The sequence below is a fragment of the Crocodylus siamensis genome, chromosome 4 (genome assembly GCF_052110815.1).
Source record: "Crocodylus siamensis isolate JL-2025a chromosome 4, ASM5211081v1, whole genome shotgun sequence".
In the NCBI taxonomy this organism is placed as follows: Eukaryota; Metazoa; Chordata; order Crocodylia; family Crocodylidae; genus Crocodylus; species Crocodylus siamensis.
Window position 1 is genome coordinate 103,226,032 of NC_143398.1, and position 19,102 is coordinate 103,245,133.

The window sequence follows — 19,102 nt, forward strand, 5'->3', positions numbered from 1 at the left end:
TGTGACTTTAAAAGGACTACTGCTTCATATAAAAACATACCTAAGTTTTTCACTGGCCTTGAGTCAAGGTGCTTAGCCCCTTGCCTTATCAGAGTACAATATAAAAGTAAAAGTTTCCCATTTTAACTATAACTCATGATATATTTCTTTCTGCTTCTAGTCCTTTGTTCCTATGAGGCCTCGCCCAGTCCTGTGTTTCCATCTTCTCATTTCTAGTATCTTTCCCTGTATTAGGAGAATCATTGAATCATCGACAATTATAGTTGGAAGGGACCTCAGCAGGTCATTTGGTCAAATGCCCTGCTCAAAACAGGTCATCTAGTTAACCACCCTGCTGAAAGCAGGACCAACTAGGTCATCCCAGCCAAGGCTTTGTCTAGCCAGGTCTTAAAAACCTCCAAGGATGGAGAGTCGACAACCTCTCTGCATAACCTGCTCCTGTGCTTTACTACTCTCCTCATGAGAAACTTTTTCCTAATATCTAACATAAACTTCCCTTGCTGCAACTTTAAACCATTGTTCCTTGATCTGTCATCTTCTACCACTGGGAACAGTCTAGCTTCATCCTCTTTGGAACCACTCTTCAGGTAGCTGAAAGCTGCTATCAAATACTCTCTGAGTCTCCTCTTCTACAGACTATGTGAGCCCAGTTCCTTCAACCTTTCCTTATAAATCATGTGCCCCAGCCACTTAACCACTGAAGAGAAGAATGCATATTTTAGCTTTGGTTTTTTTCTTTATATAATTTATACTTTTTATATGTTCTGTCTCCATCTGTTATATTTATTTGAAACTCATTTTCTATTCCTGATCCATGGTACATATGCAAAAAAAACCCTGTGCTTGCACCCTGGGTAAGTTACTCACAAATATCACTCTTATGGGGGTTGGCATTAGAACACTGACAATCTAGATCCTTCCTGGGAATTTTTAACTCCTAAGAGTTAAATAGGCACCAAAAATAACCTAGAATAGGTTTCTGCTTTTTCTAAAGGTGTTTTATAACAGGGTGTCTTTTCAGGGCCAGGTCTCAGCCTTGGCCCACACACCTGTTTCTGGGCAGTCTGCCCAAACCTTTCCTGCTACAACTTGCTCTCATAATTAATTGGTGGAAAATGTGGGAGGCTGCCCATCTTACTATCCTAAATGCCCAGGGATTTTAACATGACTCTGACTTTCTCTTATTGTGTTCCATGCCTTGGAGATGGCATCCAAATTATCGTAGTGCATCACACCACGACTGGAGCTCCAGAGTCTCCCTGGGACTCTCACTCCCCACTGGAGCAGAAAGTCATTGTGCTCTCACCGACAATCTTATCAATATCATAAACATGGCCTCCAGCCCAACAACAACCTCAGGCATCCATAGACTTACCTGGGCTTTACTCAGATCTTTTTCTAATGGGGGTTGGCCCATGTGCTGCCCTTCAGGTCACTCTCACATCCCCTACACAGCACACCCCAGTAGAGCCCTTCAGGCCCTCATAGTCAGGCCCTACTCGACCCAAAGTGCTGGGCATGTTTTGTGTAATCCTTGTGTACCCTGCTCTACGCAGACCACTCTATACTTCAGTCACTATGCCCCCCTACACACTGGGGCAACTGGGGTCTTTATACCCCCTTTAGGCTCAGGTGTCAGAGATGTGCTTAGCCTTCACTTCTTTACCAGGGTCTTGCACCCTGTGGGGCTCAGGTGTCATGGAGACGTGCCTGGCCCTTCCTTTTCTCTGGGGTCTGCTAGCCCATGGGCTCATGTATTGCAAAAATGTGCCTGGCCCCGACTCCATTCCTGGGGTCTTGCACCCCATGGCCTCAGGTGTCCAGAAAAGTGCCTGGCCTTGACCCTGGGTAACACACCAGGGTATGATGGCTGAAGTTTTAATGTGTCCCTACCTGCCTTTCACTGGGGAGGCAACTGACCTGGCATTTCTGGGGAGCTCCCCTGCCATGAGAAGGCCATCCTTCCCAGCAGGGTGCAGTTTCAAGTCATACCCAGGGCCAGGAGCCTCCTGCCATCCCTAGTAGCTCCTGCCCTTACCTGCAGGGTGTTACATGAGTAGCAGCTCGGCCAGGTGGTGTTGTTCCTTCAGTGGCAGGCAGCAAACTGCTGCCAGAGACCTGTGCACTTGAACCTAAAATGACTGCCTCTTCAGAGCTGACCCACACCTGCCAGCTACCTGCTCCAGCCCTTAAAGTGGCAGGCACTGTGAGTGCTGCCACAAGCAGGCACCAAGTGTGCTGTGCCACAGTGTTACTATACTGTAAAATGAATAATCTCAAGGAAATCCTTTAAAAGGGCATCAACATATGAAAGCATGAATCTATAAACTGTATATAACAAAGCAGATTGCCAACAAATACAATGCTATGTAACCAAATATAAAGGTGATGGACGAATGATTTTTCATCTCATATACTATAGCCATCAAAATACAAATAGCTTATGATTCCTATTTATGGCTTCAGTTCAGCAATGAGCCTACACGCACGATTAAATTTAAGGCTACTGTTAATCTGTCCTCCTTCAGCATCCCAGAGTTCTGGTAAGATAGCCAGTTTGTAAAATTTTCCCCAGTCTTTACATTCGTTCATTCATATGGAGTTGATCACTTTCTTTAGGTGAGAGTAATCTTGTATAATACAGCCTCTGAATGGTTTATTTGATGTCTTTGAAATGTATAATCTTTTGAATGTGGTTTTTTTTTTTTTTTTTTTTTTATATTGTATGGGAAATGCATTTGCCAAAAAATTACCATTTTCCCCTTATCTATTTAAGATGTGCTTGGCTGTATTTCTTGTTCACTGGTGGATTTTATATAGTGTTTTGAGAAGGAAATTACCTCTGATCTCTCCTGTCTGTGTTTTTTCAAGTGTTTCTAGGCTTTCCATCATTAGAGTGTCATAGATACTGTTGTATTCTTGTTGGGGGAAAAAAACTGACTCCAGTACAAAGGTAGCAAGCGAAGTCCTAACACCACGTTAAATCCTACTTAAATCCTTGATGTGAGGATTAAGTGAATTCACCTCTGCCCTGAGGTCAATTTCACTGATTACTGGAGCTAGTCAAAGATTTTTCCAGCAGATTTCTTCTATCAGAAAATTCTGACTTGACTAAAATGTTCCACATATCCATATTGACTTCATCAACATTTTCAATGAAAAATTACCAAATAATTAATTTTGACAATACCAGAATATGTCACTGTGACATATTGTTATCTTTATCTGTTTGACTTTTGCCTTACATTTTAGTTTGTTGTAATATTGCACAACATTAGCATAAAAACAGTGGTGAAATAAAATGTTTCAACCTCACTGATCAGAAATACTTTGATAAAACCAATGTGAAATTTTGGAATCCCTATTCAAGAGGCAATTGTTCCAATTCAGTAGGAATTCAAAGCTCTGATGACCTGTTTCTAGTTTACTGTATTCTTTTGTTTTCTGGATGTCACTCATAGGATAACAAGATAAATAAATACACAAAATCTATTCAAAAAGCATGCTGTCTAGGGATAGAAATAAGCAATAACATATGGTGCTTGATCTTATGTCATGGTTTTGCTGCCTGGAATAGAATGGAGCCTGCTCTTCAGTTGTGATCAGATCTCCCAGTCAGGGTCGGGGGGTGGGAATAATACAGTCTGGAGGCTGGGATGATTGGCTGGGCTTTCCTATGTGAACATGCATAATCATTTGTGAGATCAGATTAACCCTTTTTTCAATTGGGTTTCAATCTAAGTTAGTGCACCTTCTTGGGTAAGCTGAGATTGATCACCTAATTTTTGGAGCAATTTAAGACCTCTGCATGCATGTACGATTGGACATTTAGATTGACCTAACCCTTGTTAGAGTGACATAAATGTAATGCCTGTATGTACCCAAACTGTAAAATAGAAGCTGAATAAAACTGGTCTTGGTACATGATTCTTTCCTACCAGGTAGTTTCACTCATCACTTAGGCTTGTGAGAAGCCTGTGCAAAGTGATTAAGTAGAGAATATTGACTTTTTTTAATGCACTTTGGGCACGTCTATGCATAACCCTATGTCACCGTATCGACGTGTTTATATGGCGCGCTATGACTGACACAGCAGCAAAATCTAACTCTGTGCTGCATGCATGGTGCTGTATGGTCAGTTACTGCACCATGCTTAGTACTTCCAAAGGAAGTACTAAGTCATGGCATTGTAGCAACATCACTGTACGGAGACGTGTAGTTGCACCCTTTGTACAGGTTGTAATTGAACAGATGGGCTGCAAAGGCAATGGAGATTCATGCTTTCAGCATTTAATTTTCTTCTCTTTCAATTTTGGAATCTAGAATGGAAGTGATTCTATTCCGATTGTATTAATTATTAACCAGTGTTTTCTTCTTCCCAATAAGGATGCTATTTGCAAGTGAATTTACCTTATCCCAGTGCATCACATACCTCTTTTCAGACCCAGTCAGCGTAACTTACTGGAATCATATCTCTTGTTTTGGAACAGAAGCTTCCCAAAGAGCAGTATCTTTGAGTATTGGATGTATAAGTGGAGATGAATCTCTTACTGAAGTCAGACTTTCCTTGTTGGATCACCAGAACTGGGAAAAGGCAGATCAAGACACTGGTAATCAGAATAATATGGAGGAATGGGGCAATGCCATAGAAGACATTTCTGCACTTAAGATAAAAAATGTTATTGGATTTACTGCCCCAGATGCCAATGGTAAGAAGATATTTAAATTCAGGTATTCATGTAATAACATTAGATAGAGCAAGTTGTTAGTTTAAACCATGCCATGATTTTGACAATAATTTGTATTTTTCTCAGAGATGCGCACCACCCAATTCTGTGGAAATGTGAAATAGCTAGGAAGCTGGTTGAAGAATCTCCCTGTGGGTTTCTCTAGTGTAAAGAGAACCCCAGGATGAGGCAGTGCAGATGTAGCACTTTCAGGGAAGGAGTTATACCAAAAACTGGCACTCTGGCACCAAAATCTATATAAGAGATTTAAGTAAAAATAAATAAGCTTATTAAGAATAACCTAAGTGCAAAATAATACACCAATAAATAACATTGAGATTAAAATCCTTGGATTCCTGTGACAGTTATGCTATTTTAAGCAGAGTAGTCACAGAGAGCATGTTGGAGCATGGTAATTACCACACTTCAGCAGACTTCAGCATTACATGTATCAGCATCCCTGTGCTGAAAAATGAAGGCAGGGGTGCTTTAACTAAAGCTCATTCAATGAGCTTTAGTTAAAGCGCTCCCACTGCCATTTTTTAGCATGGGGATACAGATACATTGATGCTCTGGGCACTTTAATTAGAGCAGCTCTTGGAGCCACACTAATTAAAGTGCTCTCCCCTGCTCCACTCCTAGATCATGTATATACATGCCCTCCATTGTGAGGTACTTGGAAAATGCACATTAGCCTGTCTTAATGTGCATTAACTAAAGAGTATGGGGCATTTCTACACGTGCTTTGGGAAGGTGGGGAGGCACTTTAATTAGAGCAGCTCCAAGACTGTCTTATGTATCAGCAACCCCATGCTGAAAAATGATGGCAGGGGCACTTTAAGTAAAGCTCAACCAATGAACCTTAGTTAAAGTCCCCCTGCCACCATTTTTTTCAGTGCAAGGATGCTGATACACGTGATGCTGGAGTCTGCTGGAACGTGGTAATTACCATGTTCCAGCAGACTCAATTAATCTAACACGCTGTAATTACAGTGCCTAAGAGCAGCCTCACTGTACGTGTGATGGTTAATGAACATTAGCCTATTTTAATATGCATTAACTAAATGGTATTTTTAAAGTGACCGCTTAATGCACATTAAAATAGGCTAATGTGGATTAAAGTGTACGTATAGATGCGCCCTAAGGCAAAGTCCCTTGCCAGAGGCTACTTAATAGTAATGAAGTGAGAGGTATAGTACTCTCATGGATTAACAAATGGTAAGGGCCATGTTTGGGGGTAGGCACCTCATCTATACAGTGTGCTGATCAGAGATTGCTGTGCTGAGAAGGTGTATGTCTTACCTTTGCACTTTCCTGCTTGTGCTGTCACTTTTTTTGTAGAGGGCCTGTTCATTTGTAGTGAGGCAGAGCAAGCTATGGGCCCTAAGGAACCTAAACTGAAAGTTTAAGGGTAGAAACAGACATTGCTTTTCATCATCTTTGTGTCACCCATGACAATTTTTATCAGCTGAGTAGTGGCCACAACCTTGGGACTCTGTACCACACTGGAGTATCCCAGTTTTCCCTACTTCTGGAGATTTGCCCCTGGGATCTCTAGGAAATGTCTCTGGAAGTGGGAAAAGTTGGGGTTCTTTGGTTGCAGAGATTTACCCCTGGCAATCTCCAGGTTTCCTGGAGATCATTGGGGTGGAAGCGAAGTACACATTACCCATTGACCCACAAGATCAATGGGCAGGCCAATGAGTGGTATGTGTTTTGCCCAATGAAGCAGAACTGTTGTGCCAGGACATATCCTGGCACTGCTGATTTGCTTCATTTGGTGACATCTATGTCTAGTCTAAAGATGTCTAAGAGAAAGGGCTGAAAAATGGCAAGTTAGAAAGATATGGCAAGTCAAGTGCCTTTTTACTAAGTGTGATGCTTACCTGGCATGTTTATGCCTATAACCCTTGTCTCCTATTATAGGTAGAATGGAAAATGTGTGTTCCTTACCATTATGGCTGCCTTTCTATCAGTTATTTTAATCTAATCTTCTTTTAAGAAAGCCATTAAAGACCCGGTTCTACAAACACTTCCTTGTTACCACATGTAGCAACCATGCTTGGTAGTAAGACTTTGTAGGATCAGGCCAGTAATGATTTTATTGATAGAAGGACAGTCATAACATTAAGGAAACACACATGATCCATCAATCTATAATAGGAGATTATTTACAATAACCCTAAAATGTTGAAATACTGCATATATAACTGAGGAATTTATGGGCAGATTCCTCAGTTATACTTATCCAGTTGATATTATGGACTTGTATGAGTGTTACTGAAAGGAGAACTGGGGCATTAACTACAATTCGTATCTACACTAAAATTAGCTTCTCCATATTATGTTCAGTACCCATCATACATGCTCTGTATCATTATCGTAACTTAAAGTTCTAACACGGAGGCATGTCTTGTCTTAAATTTCTTCCTAGCTTTATTCTGTCCCTAAGGATTACTGCTTTAGAGTGTCACAGTGGTATGAAATAAATTTTGAGGCTTTTGTCAGCGTTGCTGTCTAGCTATCCACTGCATGTGATAAAGCAAAATAATTCTGACAGTCACCAGTGCTAAAACAAAAATTTGTTATAGTTAAGATAAATTGGGATGTGGCCACAAACATAGCACACTGCTAATAAAGTTGGGAAGTTACCTATGTGTGCTAAATAATTTTTAGAGGTTTGAATTGGCAGAGGCAGAAAGAACAGAGAAAATCAACAATTCAATCTTGGCCGAATTTTAACCCCCTAAACTTCCTGTCTCCCATGACATAGCAAGTAGGTCTAAAGTAATTGCAGAGAAGATTAAGAAGGATACACTCTTGTAGTCTTAATTCTAAAAGGCTTGCATTACTCTTGACAGATTGAGAGAGAAATTGCGTATGTGGGAATACAGTCACTATATAAACTTTGAATTTTTTTTCTTAAATGGGTTTCATCTTGATAGGTTTAAAGTAGCTCTTCTCTACTGAGAGGATTCCTGGCTGTTTGACTTATGGCCCAATTCCGAACTAGAAAGATTACTGTAAATTGCCTTTTTGGAAGAAGAATGATGGTGTTGATCATAAGTTGCTCAATTTTATTTCTAATTTTGTTGATAGATGAATGTTGTGAGAGACTGGTTGCTGGAAAAAGACTCCTAGCAATCAACTGTTTTTTATAAGATTTCTTATATTGTGTCCAACTTTCTGTAAATTGGTGACCTGGTGTCATTTCTCACGTATATAAGGCTGCGCGAGGCTTCTCAGCAGCTGTTTCATGCATCTGGATTTTGGTTATTTGGGGTGATCACAGGCTTACAGTCTCCATAGTATACCAAACACTGACTATTTTCAGAATTCTTGATTTTGAACAGGACTTTTCCCAGAATTGATGCTACATAATGGTGACTGTAAGGCAGGCCTCACACCTGATTTGTCTGAAGATGCTGGGGAGAGGTGATATGAGACAGAGTAAGCAAAGATTGCAAACCATAAGAGCCAAGAGCAAGGCCAAGAAACTACCAGAAAGACTTGCCTTTCAGAACAGCAAATTATACCAATTTTTGATGCACCTGAAGAAGGCTTACTACGGAGAAGTGCTGAGTTTAGCACGATATTACTGCTTGGCTCCTTGAATCCGAGAGCCATATTCTATTCTGATTTATTAGGTATCTACATGGATATAGGAACCTAAGTGTGAGTCTATTCCACCCTGTTCAAATCCTGAAAATCTATACTGCATCTACTTTTGTAGTACACACTGGGTGCATCTACATGTACAATGAATGCAAAGCAATAAACTCTGGCACAATTATGCCAATGTCTATTGCTCCTGGGGGTCAGCCTGCCAGCCTGGGGCTGCTCTGACTAGGCTCAATGTATTGTGGAGGAGCTGGCTGGGAAACAAGAGTGCTCTGGTGCAGGGCTAACTGGCAGGCAGCCCCGACCCTGAAGCACCCTTGCATCCCAGCCAGGCTCGTCAGTGTCTACACATGCCTTGTGGCACAGTAAAGAACTCCACCGTAGGATAGTCCTTTTATTTACAAGTCCTAACCTATGGCAGAGTCGATTAGTGTGGCCCTCTTAAGCCACAGGAAACACGTAGACTCCAAGTCTTTACTGTGGAACAAAGTAAGCGGCTCTGTAGTAAACATCTCATGTAGATGCATCCACTGACACCTTACTTTACGACTGAATCACGAAAAAGCAGTAAGGAGGGCACACCCACCTTTTCCAATACCTGTTTTTCAGGTACTTGTGCATGGTAGAATAGAATTATAGGTAAATGCCTGTGTCCATTTATGCACCTAATAGGTGGAATAGACCTGTCCCCTGTTCTCTGCATATTCAGAGGGGTCTGAGGACTGTGCCATGTGGTTGTGTTGGTATATGAGGACCCTTCAAATCTATTTGAGAGAGACACAAAAAAAGTTCCCCAGGTTTAAGTAGCCCTAAACATTGCCTCCCCTATTAAAGTGTGCCTTAATTGTCCAAGAGAGGTTGGAAGCTGTTATCTGTAATTTCTAGTCAATAAAGCTATTAAATCCCTGCTTATTAAGGGAATATTTATGTTGCATTGGGTGGTGCTGGAGAACCCACTGTGAAAACATGCCTTGTCCATTCACTCCTGTTCCACATGCACCACAGGCCCAAGAAAATCACATCACTGCTGTCATGAATATGTCCATGACTGAGCTCAGCACTAGGCATGCCCTGGTTACACAGCAAAAAGCAGCAGCTGTGTGACAATTGTTTGGCATTCACCACTTGTGGAGCAGAGGTGAGTGGGTGGAGCGTTTTCACAGCATTGCTCCATAGTGGTGTCCGATGAGGTATGAATGTACTATTTGAGTGTTTTAGTGAAGCCTGTGTTACAGCTCTGTTGGGAGGGTGGAAAGTGGTTGCCACCTAAAAGTAAAATTCTGAGACCTTTTTGTCATTTGCTCTGTTGTTGTGGTCAGACATGAGATTATAGTTTGCCTTTTGTCTTAAAACATTTAGCCAGATCTTAGTTATAGAGTTGATTGGCTTAGGTAAAAATCTCTCTGTGCTTTGGAATGATAAAAAAAAATAAAAATAAAGGGCCACCTTCTTCAAACAGTCCTTAGAATTTATAAGGGTTGATTCTTTTTCATATTTCTATGGTAATTTAACTAATTTGATTATTTAATTCCAATTCAGTGCTGAAACTGGCTTGCTGGTTGTTGATTTGACCTTGATCTGATTTAAGTTTGGCTGGTGTATTGCCTTAGGTTTTGTTTAGAATTATGATCCTGATAATAAGGTTTCTTGATTTTTATTTTAATTTGTTTAATGAGTTAATAACCTCTTATAAAGCTGATACCATACTGCATATCTTTCAAAAGGTAATGCGAGTCCTGCAACTTTGAGGATCTGAAAGGTTATCAGCTCATCAGCCTAAAAGCTCTTTTTAATTAGTCTGTGGTTCTTATAATACTCAGTTTAAGATGTGGAGCAACATGCTGGATTTGCTGTGAAAGCTTACAATTTTTGTTGTACTGAAAATCACTGGGGGTACTTTTTTAGATTAAGAAAAATCAAATTTAATATAGCAAAGTCTAGTATACAACACAGGGAAACTCATATCTTTTTTTTTTTTTGGCTAAGTTGTGAACTACTAATCTAAAAGTTCTCCATATTTTTAGACTTGGAGAACCTGTCAGTAGACCATTGGAAAATGCCAGCTCTTAGTTTTCACTTGCTTTTTGACTACAGAAAAAATAATAGAGTAGTTCTTTTGCAAAGAACTTAGGAAGCCCACAGCCAGATGTTTTTAATGCTGTGGAATCCTATTTGAAATCTCTGGGTTTATCTTGTGAATCATGTCTGCACACCTAACAGTGCTGTGTGGCATCTCAAGGCACCCCAGGGTGCTGCAGCATCCTGGGTGAGAATCGCAGTACTAATCAGATTGGTCATATTGCTTAAATAAATAACTACTTGCCCATGTGAGTAGGGGCTTCACAATCTGGCCCTTCATTTTTCCCTCCATTTTTTCCTGTCTAATTTTGTTGGAATGTAGTTTTTTTCAGTGTATAAAGTTACATTTGTATTGGAATGGTAGTTGCTCGTATTGTTGCAGATCAGTTATTTGTTCTTTGTAGTTAGTGGATTTTGTCTGTAGCCAAACAACTTTAACACTTTTTATGTGTAGTAAATGTGATGCTAATTTTTTTTAAAAAGGAAGTAAAACTCCTATATTTGAGATCAGAAGTTTATTTTCTTCCTTGTTTCTTCTTACTATACTAGCTGCTTTAATTCCTGGCTGCACTGCATTAATGTTAACCACTGTCCCTAGCACCAAACAGCAATTTATCATCTTTCTTGGCAGGTTTCCTGCTTCATCCTGCACCTGCCTTCTTGAAAGAAAACAAGACATCAGATACTTATTCAAATAATGGAATAGCTGATCAGCAGAGTATCTACACAATGGTAAGTTATCCATGATAAAAGAACAACTTTTTCATGCATTATATGTGACATATGCATCCTTTCTCTTAAGATTTATGACATTCATGACTCTTAGCATTGTTAATATAATCAGATCTTTTACAGCCTCGGTGCAAAGCTTAAACTTATTGTCAATAGGTTTCTGTATGAGAGTAAATCGGGCAATTTCATAAATGCTTTAAAACACCTGGACTCTCTCTATTAATATAGGAATAGCAATATCATATATTCATTTCTCAAGCCTTTGTGCAACTATGTCTCACTCAGAGGCACTGGGGACCCAAGCAAACAAAGTGGGGGAAAAAAGAAAACAAATACAATAGTCATCTGAGCTTGATTCCATGTGTTCATATACATGTTATATAATTGACAGGACATGTATTGTATACACAACACACAAATAAAGAACACAAAAGAAAAAAAAAAGCCCTAAAACCCCCCATGAGTCAGCATTATAAATAGTGGGAACTATTCATTCATAGAACTGATGGAACTCCTTATCCCTGAACTTCAAATGAGAGATCATATGGGTGAGGAAAATGGTCTGTCTACAAATACAGCTTGTTAGCCTTGATTGGCAAAGGATATGAAGCTGGTAGGGTGAGAGATACTGTAGGTCTCCAAAAAAAAAAGGAAGAATAACCTAGTGGTTAGGGCACTGGGCTAAATTATGGGACACCTGAGGTCTAGTTTGCTGCCCTGCTACAGACTCCTTGTATCATTTTGTGTAAGTCCCTTAGCTTCTCTGTGCCTCGGTTTCCATCTTTATAATGGAGACCAATAATACTTTCATACACACTAAAATGTATACAAGTAGCTAAGAGAGATGGAGGACATCATTCAGTTTCCTGTGTCTGATTCAAAGCATTTCAAAAGTGAGACTAGGAACAATGCAGGCATATATTGGTATCTGATATGTTAACTATAAAAAAAGTCCATTAAAATGTAATTTTAAACACTGCATTTGAAATCATAGTTTTTAGAGTGTTGGTTGGATTCTCTCCAAGGCTGCTAGTGGTCTACCGCTTTTGTTAATGCACCTGAGGCTGCTTGATGTCCTTGTTTCCAGCAATAAGAGCTGCTTCACAATATTCACAGTATTAACTGGAAAGCTATGGGCAGTCTCATCAGTGGAGCCAAGTATTTAAACATGACCCTTCCCAATTTAATGTTGAGGTATTTCAGGCAATGTAGCAAAGCTTGCACTGCAGCTGCCTGTGTGGTAGCTGATCTGTTGAACAGAAGACTTCAGTCTCTGGAGCTGTCAGTTTAGCAGAAGGGTGGGCAAAATATGACCCATGGGCCAGGTGTGGCCCACGGAGATTTCATAGATTTCATAGACATTAAGGCTGGAAGGGACCTCGGGAGATCATCGAGTCCAGCCCCCTGCCCAAAGGGCAGGAAGTCAGCTGGGGTCATAGGATCCCAGCAAGATAAGCATCCAATTTACTCTTGAAGGTGTTCAATGTAGGTGCTTGAACCACCTCCGCTGGCAGACTGTTCCAGACCTTGAGGGCTCGGACAGTAAAGAAATTCTTCCTTATATCCAGCCTGAAACGGTCTTGCAGGAGTTTGTGACCGTTCAACCTTGTCATCCCTTGGGGCGCTCTGGTGAACAAACGTTCCCCCAGATCCTGGTGGTCACCCCGATTAAACTTATAGGTGGCCATCAGATCACCCCTGAGTCTATGCTTTTCCAGGCTAAAGAGTCCCATGGCTCTCAGCCTGTCATCGTAAGATCTGTTTTCCTGACCTCTGATCATGTGCGTGGCTGTCCTCTGGACTCTCTCAAGTTTCTCCACATCCTTTTTGAATTGTGGGTCCCCAAACTGGACGCAGTACTCCAGCTGCGGCCTCACCAAGGCCGAGTACAAGGGGAGAATGATGTCCCGGGATTTGCTCGAGAAGCATCTATGGATGCAAGCCAGCGTTTTGGTCGCTTTACTAGCCGCAGCATTGCATTGGAGGCTCATGTTCATCTTGTGGTCAATGATGACCCCCAAGTCTCTTTCTTCTATCCAACGTAACACTGCTGAGCCTATAAGGATGCTGCAGGTTTTTCCTCCCAAGGTGGAGAACCTTGCGTTTTTTGGTGTTAAACACCATCAGGTTCTCGTCCGCCCATTTGCTGAGCTTGTCCAGGTCAGCCTGGATCACCCGCCTATCTTCTGGCGTGGATGCTTTGCCCCAAAGTTTGGTGTCATCAGTGAACTTGGCCAGTCCACTCCTGACTCCAATGTCCACATCATTAATGAAGATGTTGAACAGTATGGATCCCAGGACAGAGCCTTGAGGGACCCCACTGGCCACAGGGCACCACGATGAGTGACTGCCATCAATCACAACCCTCTGGGTCCGACCACAGAGCCAGTTTCCCAGCCAGCGGATCGTGGTGGAGCCAAGGCCACAACTGGGCAGTTTGGCCAAGAGGTGATCATGGGATACCAGATCAAAGGCTTTTTTGAAGTCAAGATATATGACATCAATCTCTTCTCCCCTGTCCAGGTGATAGGTCACCTGGTCATAGAAGGAAATGAGCTTGGTTAAACAAGACCTACCCGCAACAAACCCGTGCTGGCTATCCCTTAGAATGTTAGCCTGGGCCAGTCCCTCAAGGATGGCCTCCTTAATAAACTTTTCTAAGATCTTCCCCAGGATAGAAGTCAGGCTAATGGGCCTGTAGTTAGCCGGATCCACTCTCGTCCCTTTCTTGAAGATTGGCACCACATTGGCCTTCTTCCAGTCTTCAGGCACTACACCAGAGCGCCAGGAGTTTTCAAAGATCCGTGCCAGGGGCTGGGCTATGACACTCGCCAGCTCCTTGAGTACCCTGGGGTGCAGATTGTCAGGGCTGGCTGACTTGAAGGTATCCAGCTTCTCAAGGTGTTCCTTCACAAGGTCAGCACTGATGGAGGGTAGGGGATCCCCATCACCCAGATCTCCCTGTCCCATAGCAGGCATGGGCGCCCCATGGGACTGATGAAAGACTGACGCAAAGTACCTATTTAATAGGTTGGCTTTTTCCTGGGCGTCAGTTGTCAGTTGCCCCATCTGGTTTAGCAGGGGTCCAACATTGCCCTTGCTTTTCCTCCGGCTCCCCACATATCTGAAAAAGGACTTTTTGTTGTCCTTGATGCTTGAAGCTAGTTGGAGTTCAGTTGCAGCCTTGGCTTTCCTGGTTTGGTCCCTGCAGGACCGGACCAGCGCGGAGTAATCCTCCTTGGAGGTGAATCCCGTCCTCCATCCTTTGTAGGCTTTCCTTTTTAGCTGCAGGAAGTCCGCTAGGTCCCTAGAGAGCCAGGAGGGCTGCTGTGCCTTCTTGCTGCCTTTCCTCCGTGTTGGAATAGATTTAGCTTGTGCACTGAGGATCGCTTCCTTGAGAAGCAACCACTCTTCTTGAACTCCCATCTCCCTGGGGTCATGGTCCCTGAGGGCCTGACCGACAAGCCCCTTGAGCTTGTCAAAGTTGGCTTTTCTGAAGTCAAGGACTTCTGTGTTGCTGACTGACTTGCCAGCTTTACGGCGGATGGTGAAGGTGATCAGCTCGTGGTCGCTGTCACCCAGCTTCCCATCGATCACTAGGTTGCCAATTAGGTCGTCCCCCCATAGCCAGTACCAGGTCGAGCAGCGCTTTGCCTCTCTTTGGCCCATAGACTTCTTGAGTCAGGTAGAGGTCATCCACGCACGAGAGAAAGCTTTGCGACCACTCGGATTTTGCTGAGTGATCTTCCCACGAGATGTCCGGGTAATTGAAGTCACCCACGACAACCAAGGTCCTGGAGCAAGCGGCCTCAGTCAGTTCCCGGGCGAACTCCTGGTCAAGCTCAGGACTTTGAGTGGGAGGTCTGTAGTAGACTCCCACCGTTGTGTCCCCTGTGCCGTTTTTTCCCACGAATTTTTACCCAGAGGGTCTCTAGCTGTCCATGCTGGTCGCCAACATCAGCTTGCAGGGACACGTAGCTTTCCTTCACATAGAGAGCTACATCCCCGTCCCTTTTGTCAACACGATCCCTCCTGTACAGGGTATAGCCCTCTATACCCGTGGTCCAGTCATGGGTGGAGTCCTACCAGGTCTCCGTTATCCCAATAATGTCATAATTCTTTGCACTAAGCAGGAGGACAAGCTCCTCCTGCTTGTTACCCAGGCTCCTGGCATTAGTGTATGAGAGGCCTTATCTAGCCCTTGGTTGGCCTCTCAGTCCCACTTGGTGCAAGCACTGTCCAGCAGTGGTGCATCCTGCCACTCCCTGGGCAAGCAGTGGGGCTGGGGCAGCTCCACAGCTGGACTGCCTTTCTAGGCATATCAAGCAACAGCAGCTTCTTCCATCTGCCACTGCCCACAGTACCAGTGGGGACCCATGCCACAGCCCTGACCTGGCCTGCCCTGTATTTGCTCCAGACTCGCTTGCTCATGTTAAACAGCAGCAGCAGCACCGGCCATGGAAAAGTGGCCCTTCCCCCTCACCTCTGCCCAGCACTTCCTGATGCAACTGTCTGGAGTCCATACCTTGGCTGCCCTGTGGCTCTGCTGCCATCACCACCACTTCTGGGCTGCTCCATAGGGCAGCAGTGGCAGCAGAGAGAAGATGCAGGGCAGCCCAGGCGCAGGCTCTGGGCAGTTGTAGCAGAAAGCACTGGGCAGTGGCAAGGGGGAGGGGCCACTTCCCCCCCATGCTGAGCATCATTTTCTGCCTGGCCGGCACTGCTGCTGCCACTTTTTTTTAGCATGAGCAGGTGAGTCTGGAGCAGGTGTGGGGTGGGCCAGGTCAGGGCTGTGACATGGATGGCAGATGGAAGAAGCTGCCACCACCTGCTTTGCCTACAAAAGCAGTCCAGCCATGGAGCCACCTTAGCCCTACTGTGTACCCAGGGGGTGGCAGGATGTGCCATGGGCAGGCGGTGTGGAGCAGGCATGGGGCGAGCTGGGGTTGGGGCTGTGTCACAGGTTCTAGCTGGCTCACTCCTGTCAGGGTCAGTCCAGTGAAGGTGCAGGGTGGGCTGGGGCTGCGCACAGTTGGTGGTGGTGGTGGGGAGGCACTGCAAGATGTGTTGGTTCCAGGCTTTTGTGGGGTGGGGGAGGGTGCTGACCAGCTCAGGGCGATGGACATGGGAAGCTCCCATGCATACTCCACCATCCCCACACCCTCCGCCACACATGATTTACACACCCAAAAACACCTCACACTCCCCACTGCATACACACACCCACCCCAGCCACCCTCCCCCTCCACACACCCCACACATCCCCACAAACACCCCCCACACAAGTTCCCCACATCTGCACACATACCCCACACCCTCCTCCATACCCCACATGCATACACATCTACACACGCCCACATCCCCCCACAAACCCCATACCCATACTCCCCCTACCCCTCCACATCCCCTGCACTATATAAGAGTAAGACTTCATTTTGAGCTATTATGCAATCACCTTTATATACATGACACATACAAATCAGGGCAAAATATTTTTTAAAAATCAAATTAAAATATGTTATTGTGGATGTTTAATTTTTAGTATATACTTTTTTTTTCTAGTTCCAAGATGGCAAACCTCCTTGGAGGTATTTCCAGGGTGAGGGGAGGGACTTCCAGCAGCAAAGATTAGGGGTTAGGGAATGGGACTTCCGGTCCCAAGATGGTGACCAGGAGGCAGGACACCTGTCAAGGGGGGGGGACTAGCTTTGCAGCCCTTGACAACTCACCAAAACTCATTAAGTGGCCCTCCAGCTGAAATAATTGCCCGCCCCTGGTTTAGCACCTTTCAGCTAGCTTGGTGTCAGTTTGGTCTATGTGGAATGTTGCCTTCGTGCAGACCTTAACAATGAATTAGCTGGAGAAAGACTTTGCTTCAACATTATAGACTGTCTGTTTGAATGTGGCTCTTTTTTTATATTTTATTTTTTAGGCTTCCACTGCATAATCTAGTGAATGACATTTATTGCCTATTTTAAAGATACTGAGTTCATAGCTTAAGGAGCTCTTATTGAATAATCATTCATAGCTTATTACGTAATTATTTACATGACATGACTTTAGAAGCCCCCAAAAGAAGTGGAGTTCTGTTGTGCTAGGAGAAGTACGAAACAAGAGCAAAGGTGGTAGTTGCTACAAAGAGCTTTCAGAGAAGCTATAACAAGTGGGTGTGACGAACATTCAGAAAGAATGAAGCAGCCAAAGACGAGAGGAACAAGGTTAGAATATGAGTGTTTGCGTGCAGCTGGGACTTTTTTAGTCTGTTTAAATATTTTAATATAAATTACAAAAAAGAAGCCCATAGGATAACTATCTTATCCCACAGGCATCCTACTTCAAGGAGGCAGAACAGCGGAGCAGTTAAGGCATCTTACTACAGTGCCCAAAGTCTGAGGTCAAGCTTTGCTTGTGGCTTACGTAGAAGGCAAATCCACACCCCACTAGTCAATCCAGGTGTAAATGGGTACCTAGTCAGTCAGGCTGGAGAATCAAAGGCAGTTGGATGCTAGTCACATCAATCCCTTGCATGTCACTGGCTGCAGAAACTCCTTTCTTAATCAGGTTAGCCTGATTTAGTCCTCTAAGTTTTGGCAGACTTGATCATAGCTGGAGTCAATTTTGGGAAGAGATTAGATGAAGTAGTGGGCTCTATCACTTGTTGCAAGGAAGATTTTCTGTGTAGAATTAATGACATACAGGTCTGGTTAAAAAAAGTACTGCTGCCTTTTCCTATTTGTCTACTTCAAAACAAGAACAGAAACATGCATCTCTCCTATCCCAGACAAGCATTCTAAACACCAGGTATGCAGTCAGCATTTCTTGCTCTTTCACTCTCAATTTCGTTTAATGTTTAAACTTCCCAAGACAGAACATCTTTGCAATGTGGGACCATATGCAACCTGTTTATTTAGAATATGTGTTGCTAAGAATATTAGCCTAGACCATTTCACTTGCTCGCTGAAACATTACAAATGACAACAGTTAATTCTGGAGGCTTAGTCTGGCCTCTGTGTCTCCTTAGAAAGACATTTTATGTGAGAATTGATTGGTACTTATGCTTACCTTATAGTGTCCCCAGTCTTCATGTAAGGACGTATTTTGTATATTTGCCTTTGTGAAGGAAGGATTCCTCAGCCTTCTGCAAAGCTGACGTCAAAGCTACTGTGTAGAGGATGGCTTTTAATTTGACATGGGCTGAGATATTTCAGGAAGAGTACATACCAAATAAACAGACCAATCAGACCATCAGGCCTTTGTCATCACCATATCTAGTGCAATGAGCAGTAGGTACCCTGTGTATTTGGCATGACTCCTGAAAGACCACCTCTAAAAACAATACTTCAAGAAAAGATGCTGCAGTGCCAAAAAGTCTGGTGAGCTGCTGGTCTAATGTCACATCTTATTGGCTTTGCTGGCATGTTCAGTGCACCTGATTTTTACTGCTAATAAGTTCTGGACAGCAACCAAGCTTTGTTTTCCGTGAAAAATGTGAGGGTTTTTTTTGTTTTGTTTTGTTTTTTTAACATATTAGTGCAACTGAGACATTGGCAGAGTTAGCCTTTCTTGGATGTAACAGAATAAAATGCAACAGATCAGAAATGAAGTTTTGGAAATTGCAATGTAATTTACAAATTGTGATGTAATTTATTGTATTTACTCAAATTTAAGACAACCCTGAATGTAAGATGATCATCCCAATAGTAATATAGAATCTAATTATTGGAGGGTCATCTTTTAATTTATTCATCCCTTCAGCCTTGGCCCCCCCACCCCTTCACCCTCTACCTCTGTTCCCCTTCCTGCCCCTCCCCGCCAACTTCTGCTTGCTTCCTTTCTGCTCCCCACTTCCCTCCTTTACCCTCGTTCCACACCAGCAGGCTCTATCTCTGTTCTAGCCTGGGGTACTGAGCATGGCCCCGGATCAGCCTCCACAGCAGTCATGT

General features: G+C 43.3%; 1 protein-coding gene across 1 annotated transcript in view; it reads left to right on the forward strand.

The window, feature by feature from the left end:
- C4H12orf42 (chromosome 4 C12orf42 homolog) overlaps nucleotides 1-19,102 on the forward strand; it is a 284,699-nt gene that overhangs the window by 130,901 nt on the left and 134,696 nt on the right. Inside the window, exons 7-8 of the mRNA XM_090043229.1 lie at nucleotides 4,491-4,709; nucleotides 11,059-11,159. Of these exons, the coding sequence (XP_089899355.1) occupies nucleotides 4,491-4,709; nucleotides 11,059-11,159 (320 nt within the window). The remainder of the gene's footprint in view (nucleotides 1-4,490; nucleotides 4,710-11,058; nucleotides 11,160-19,102) is intronic.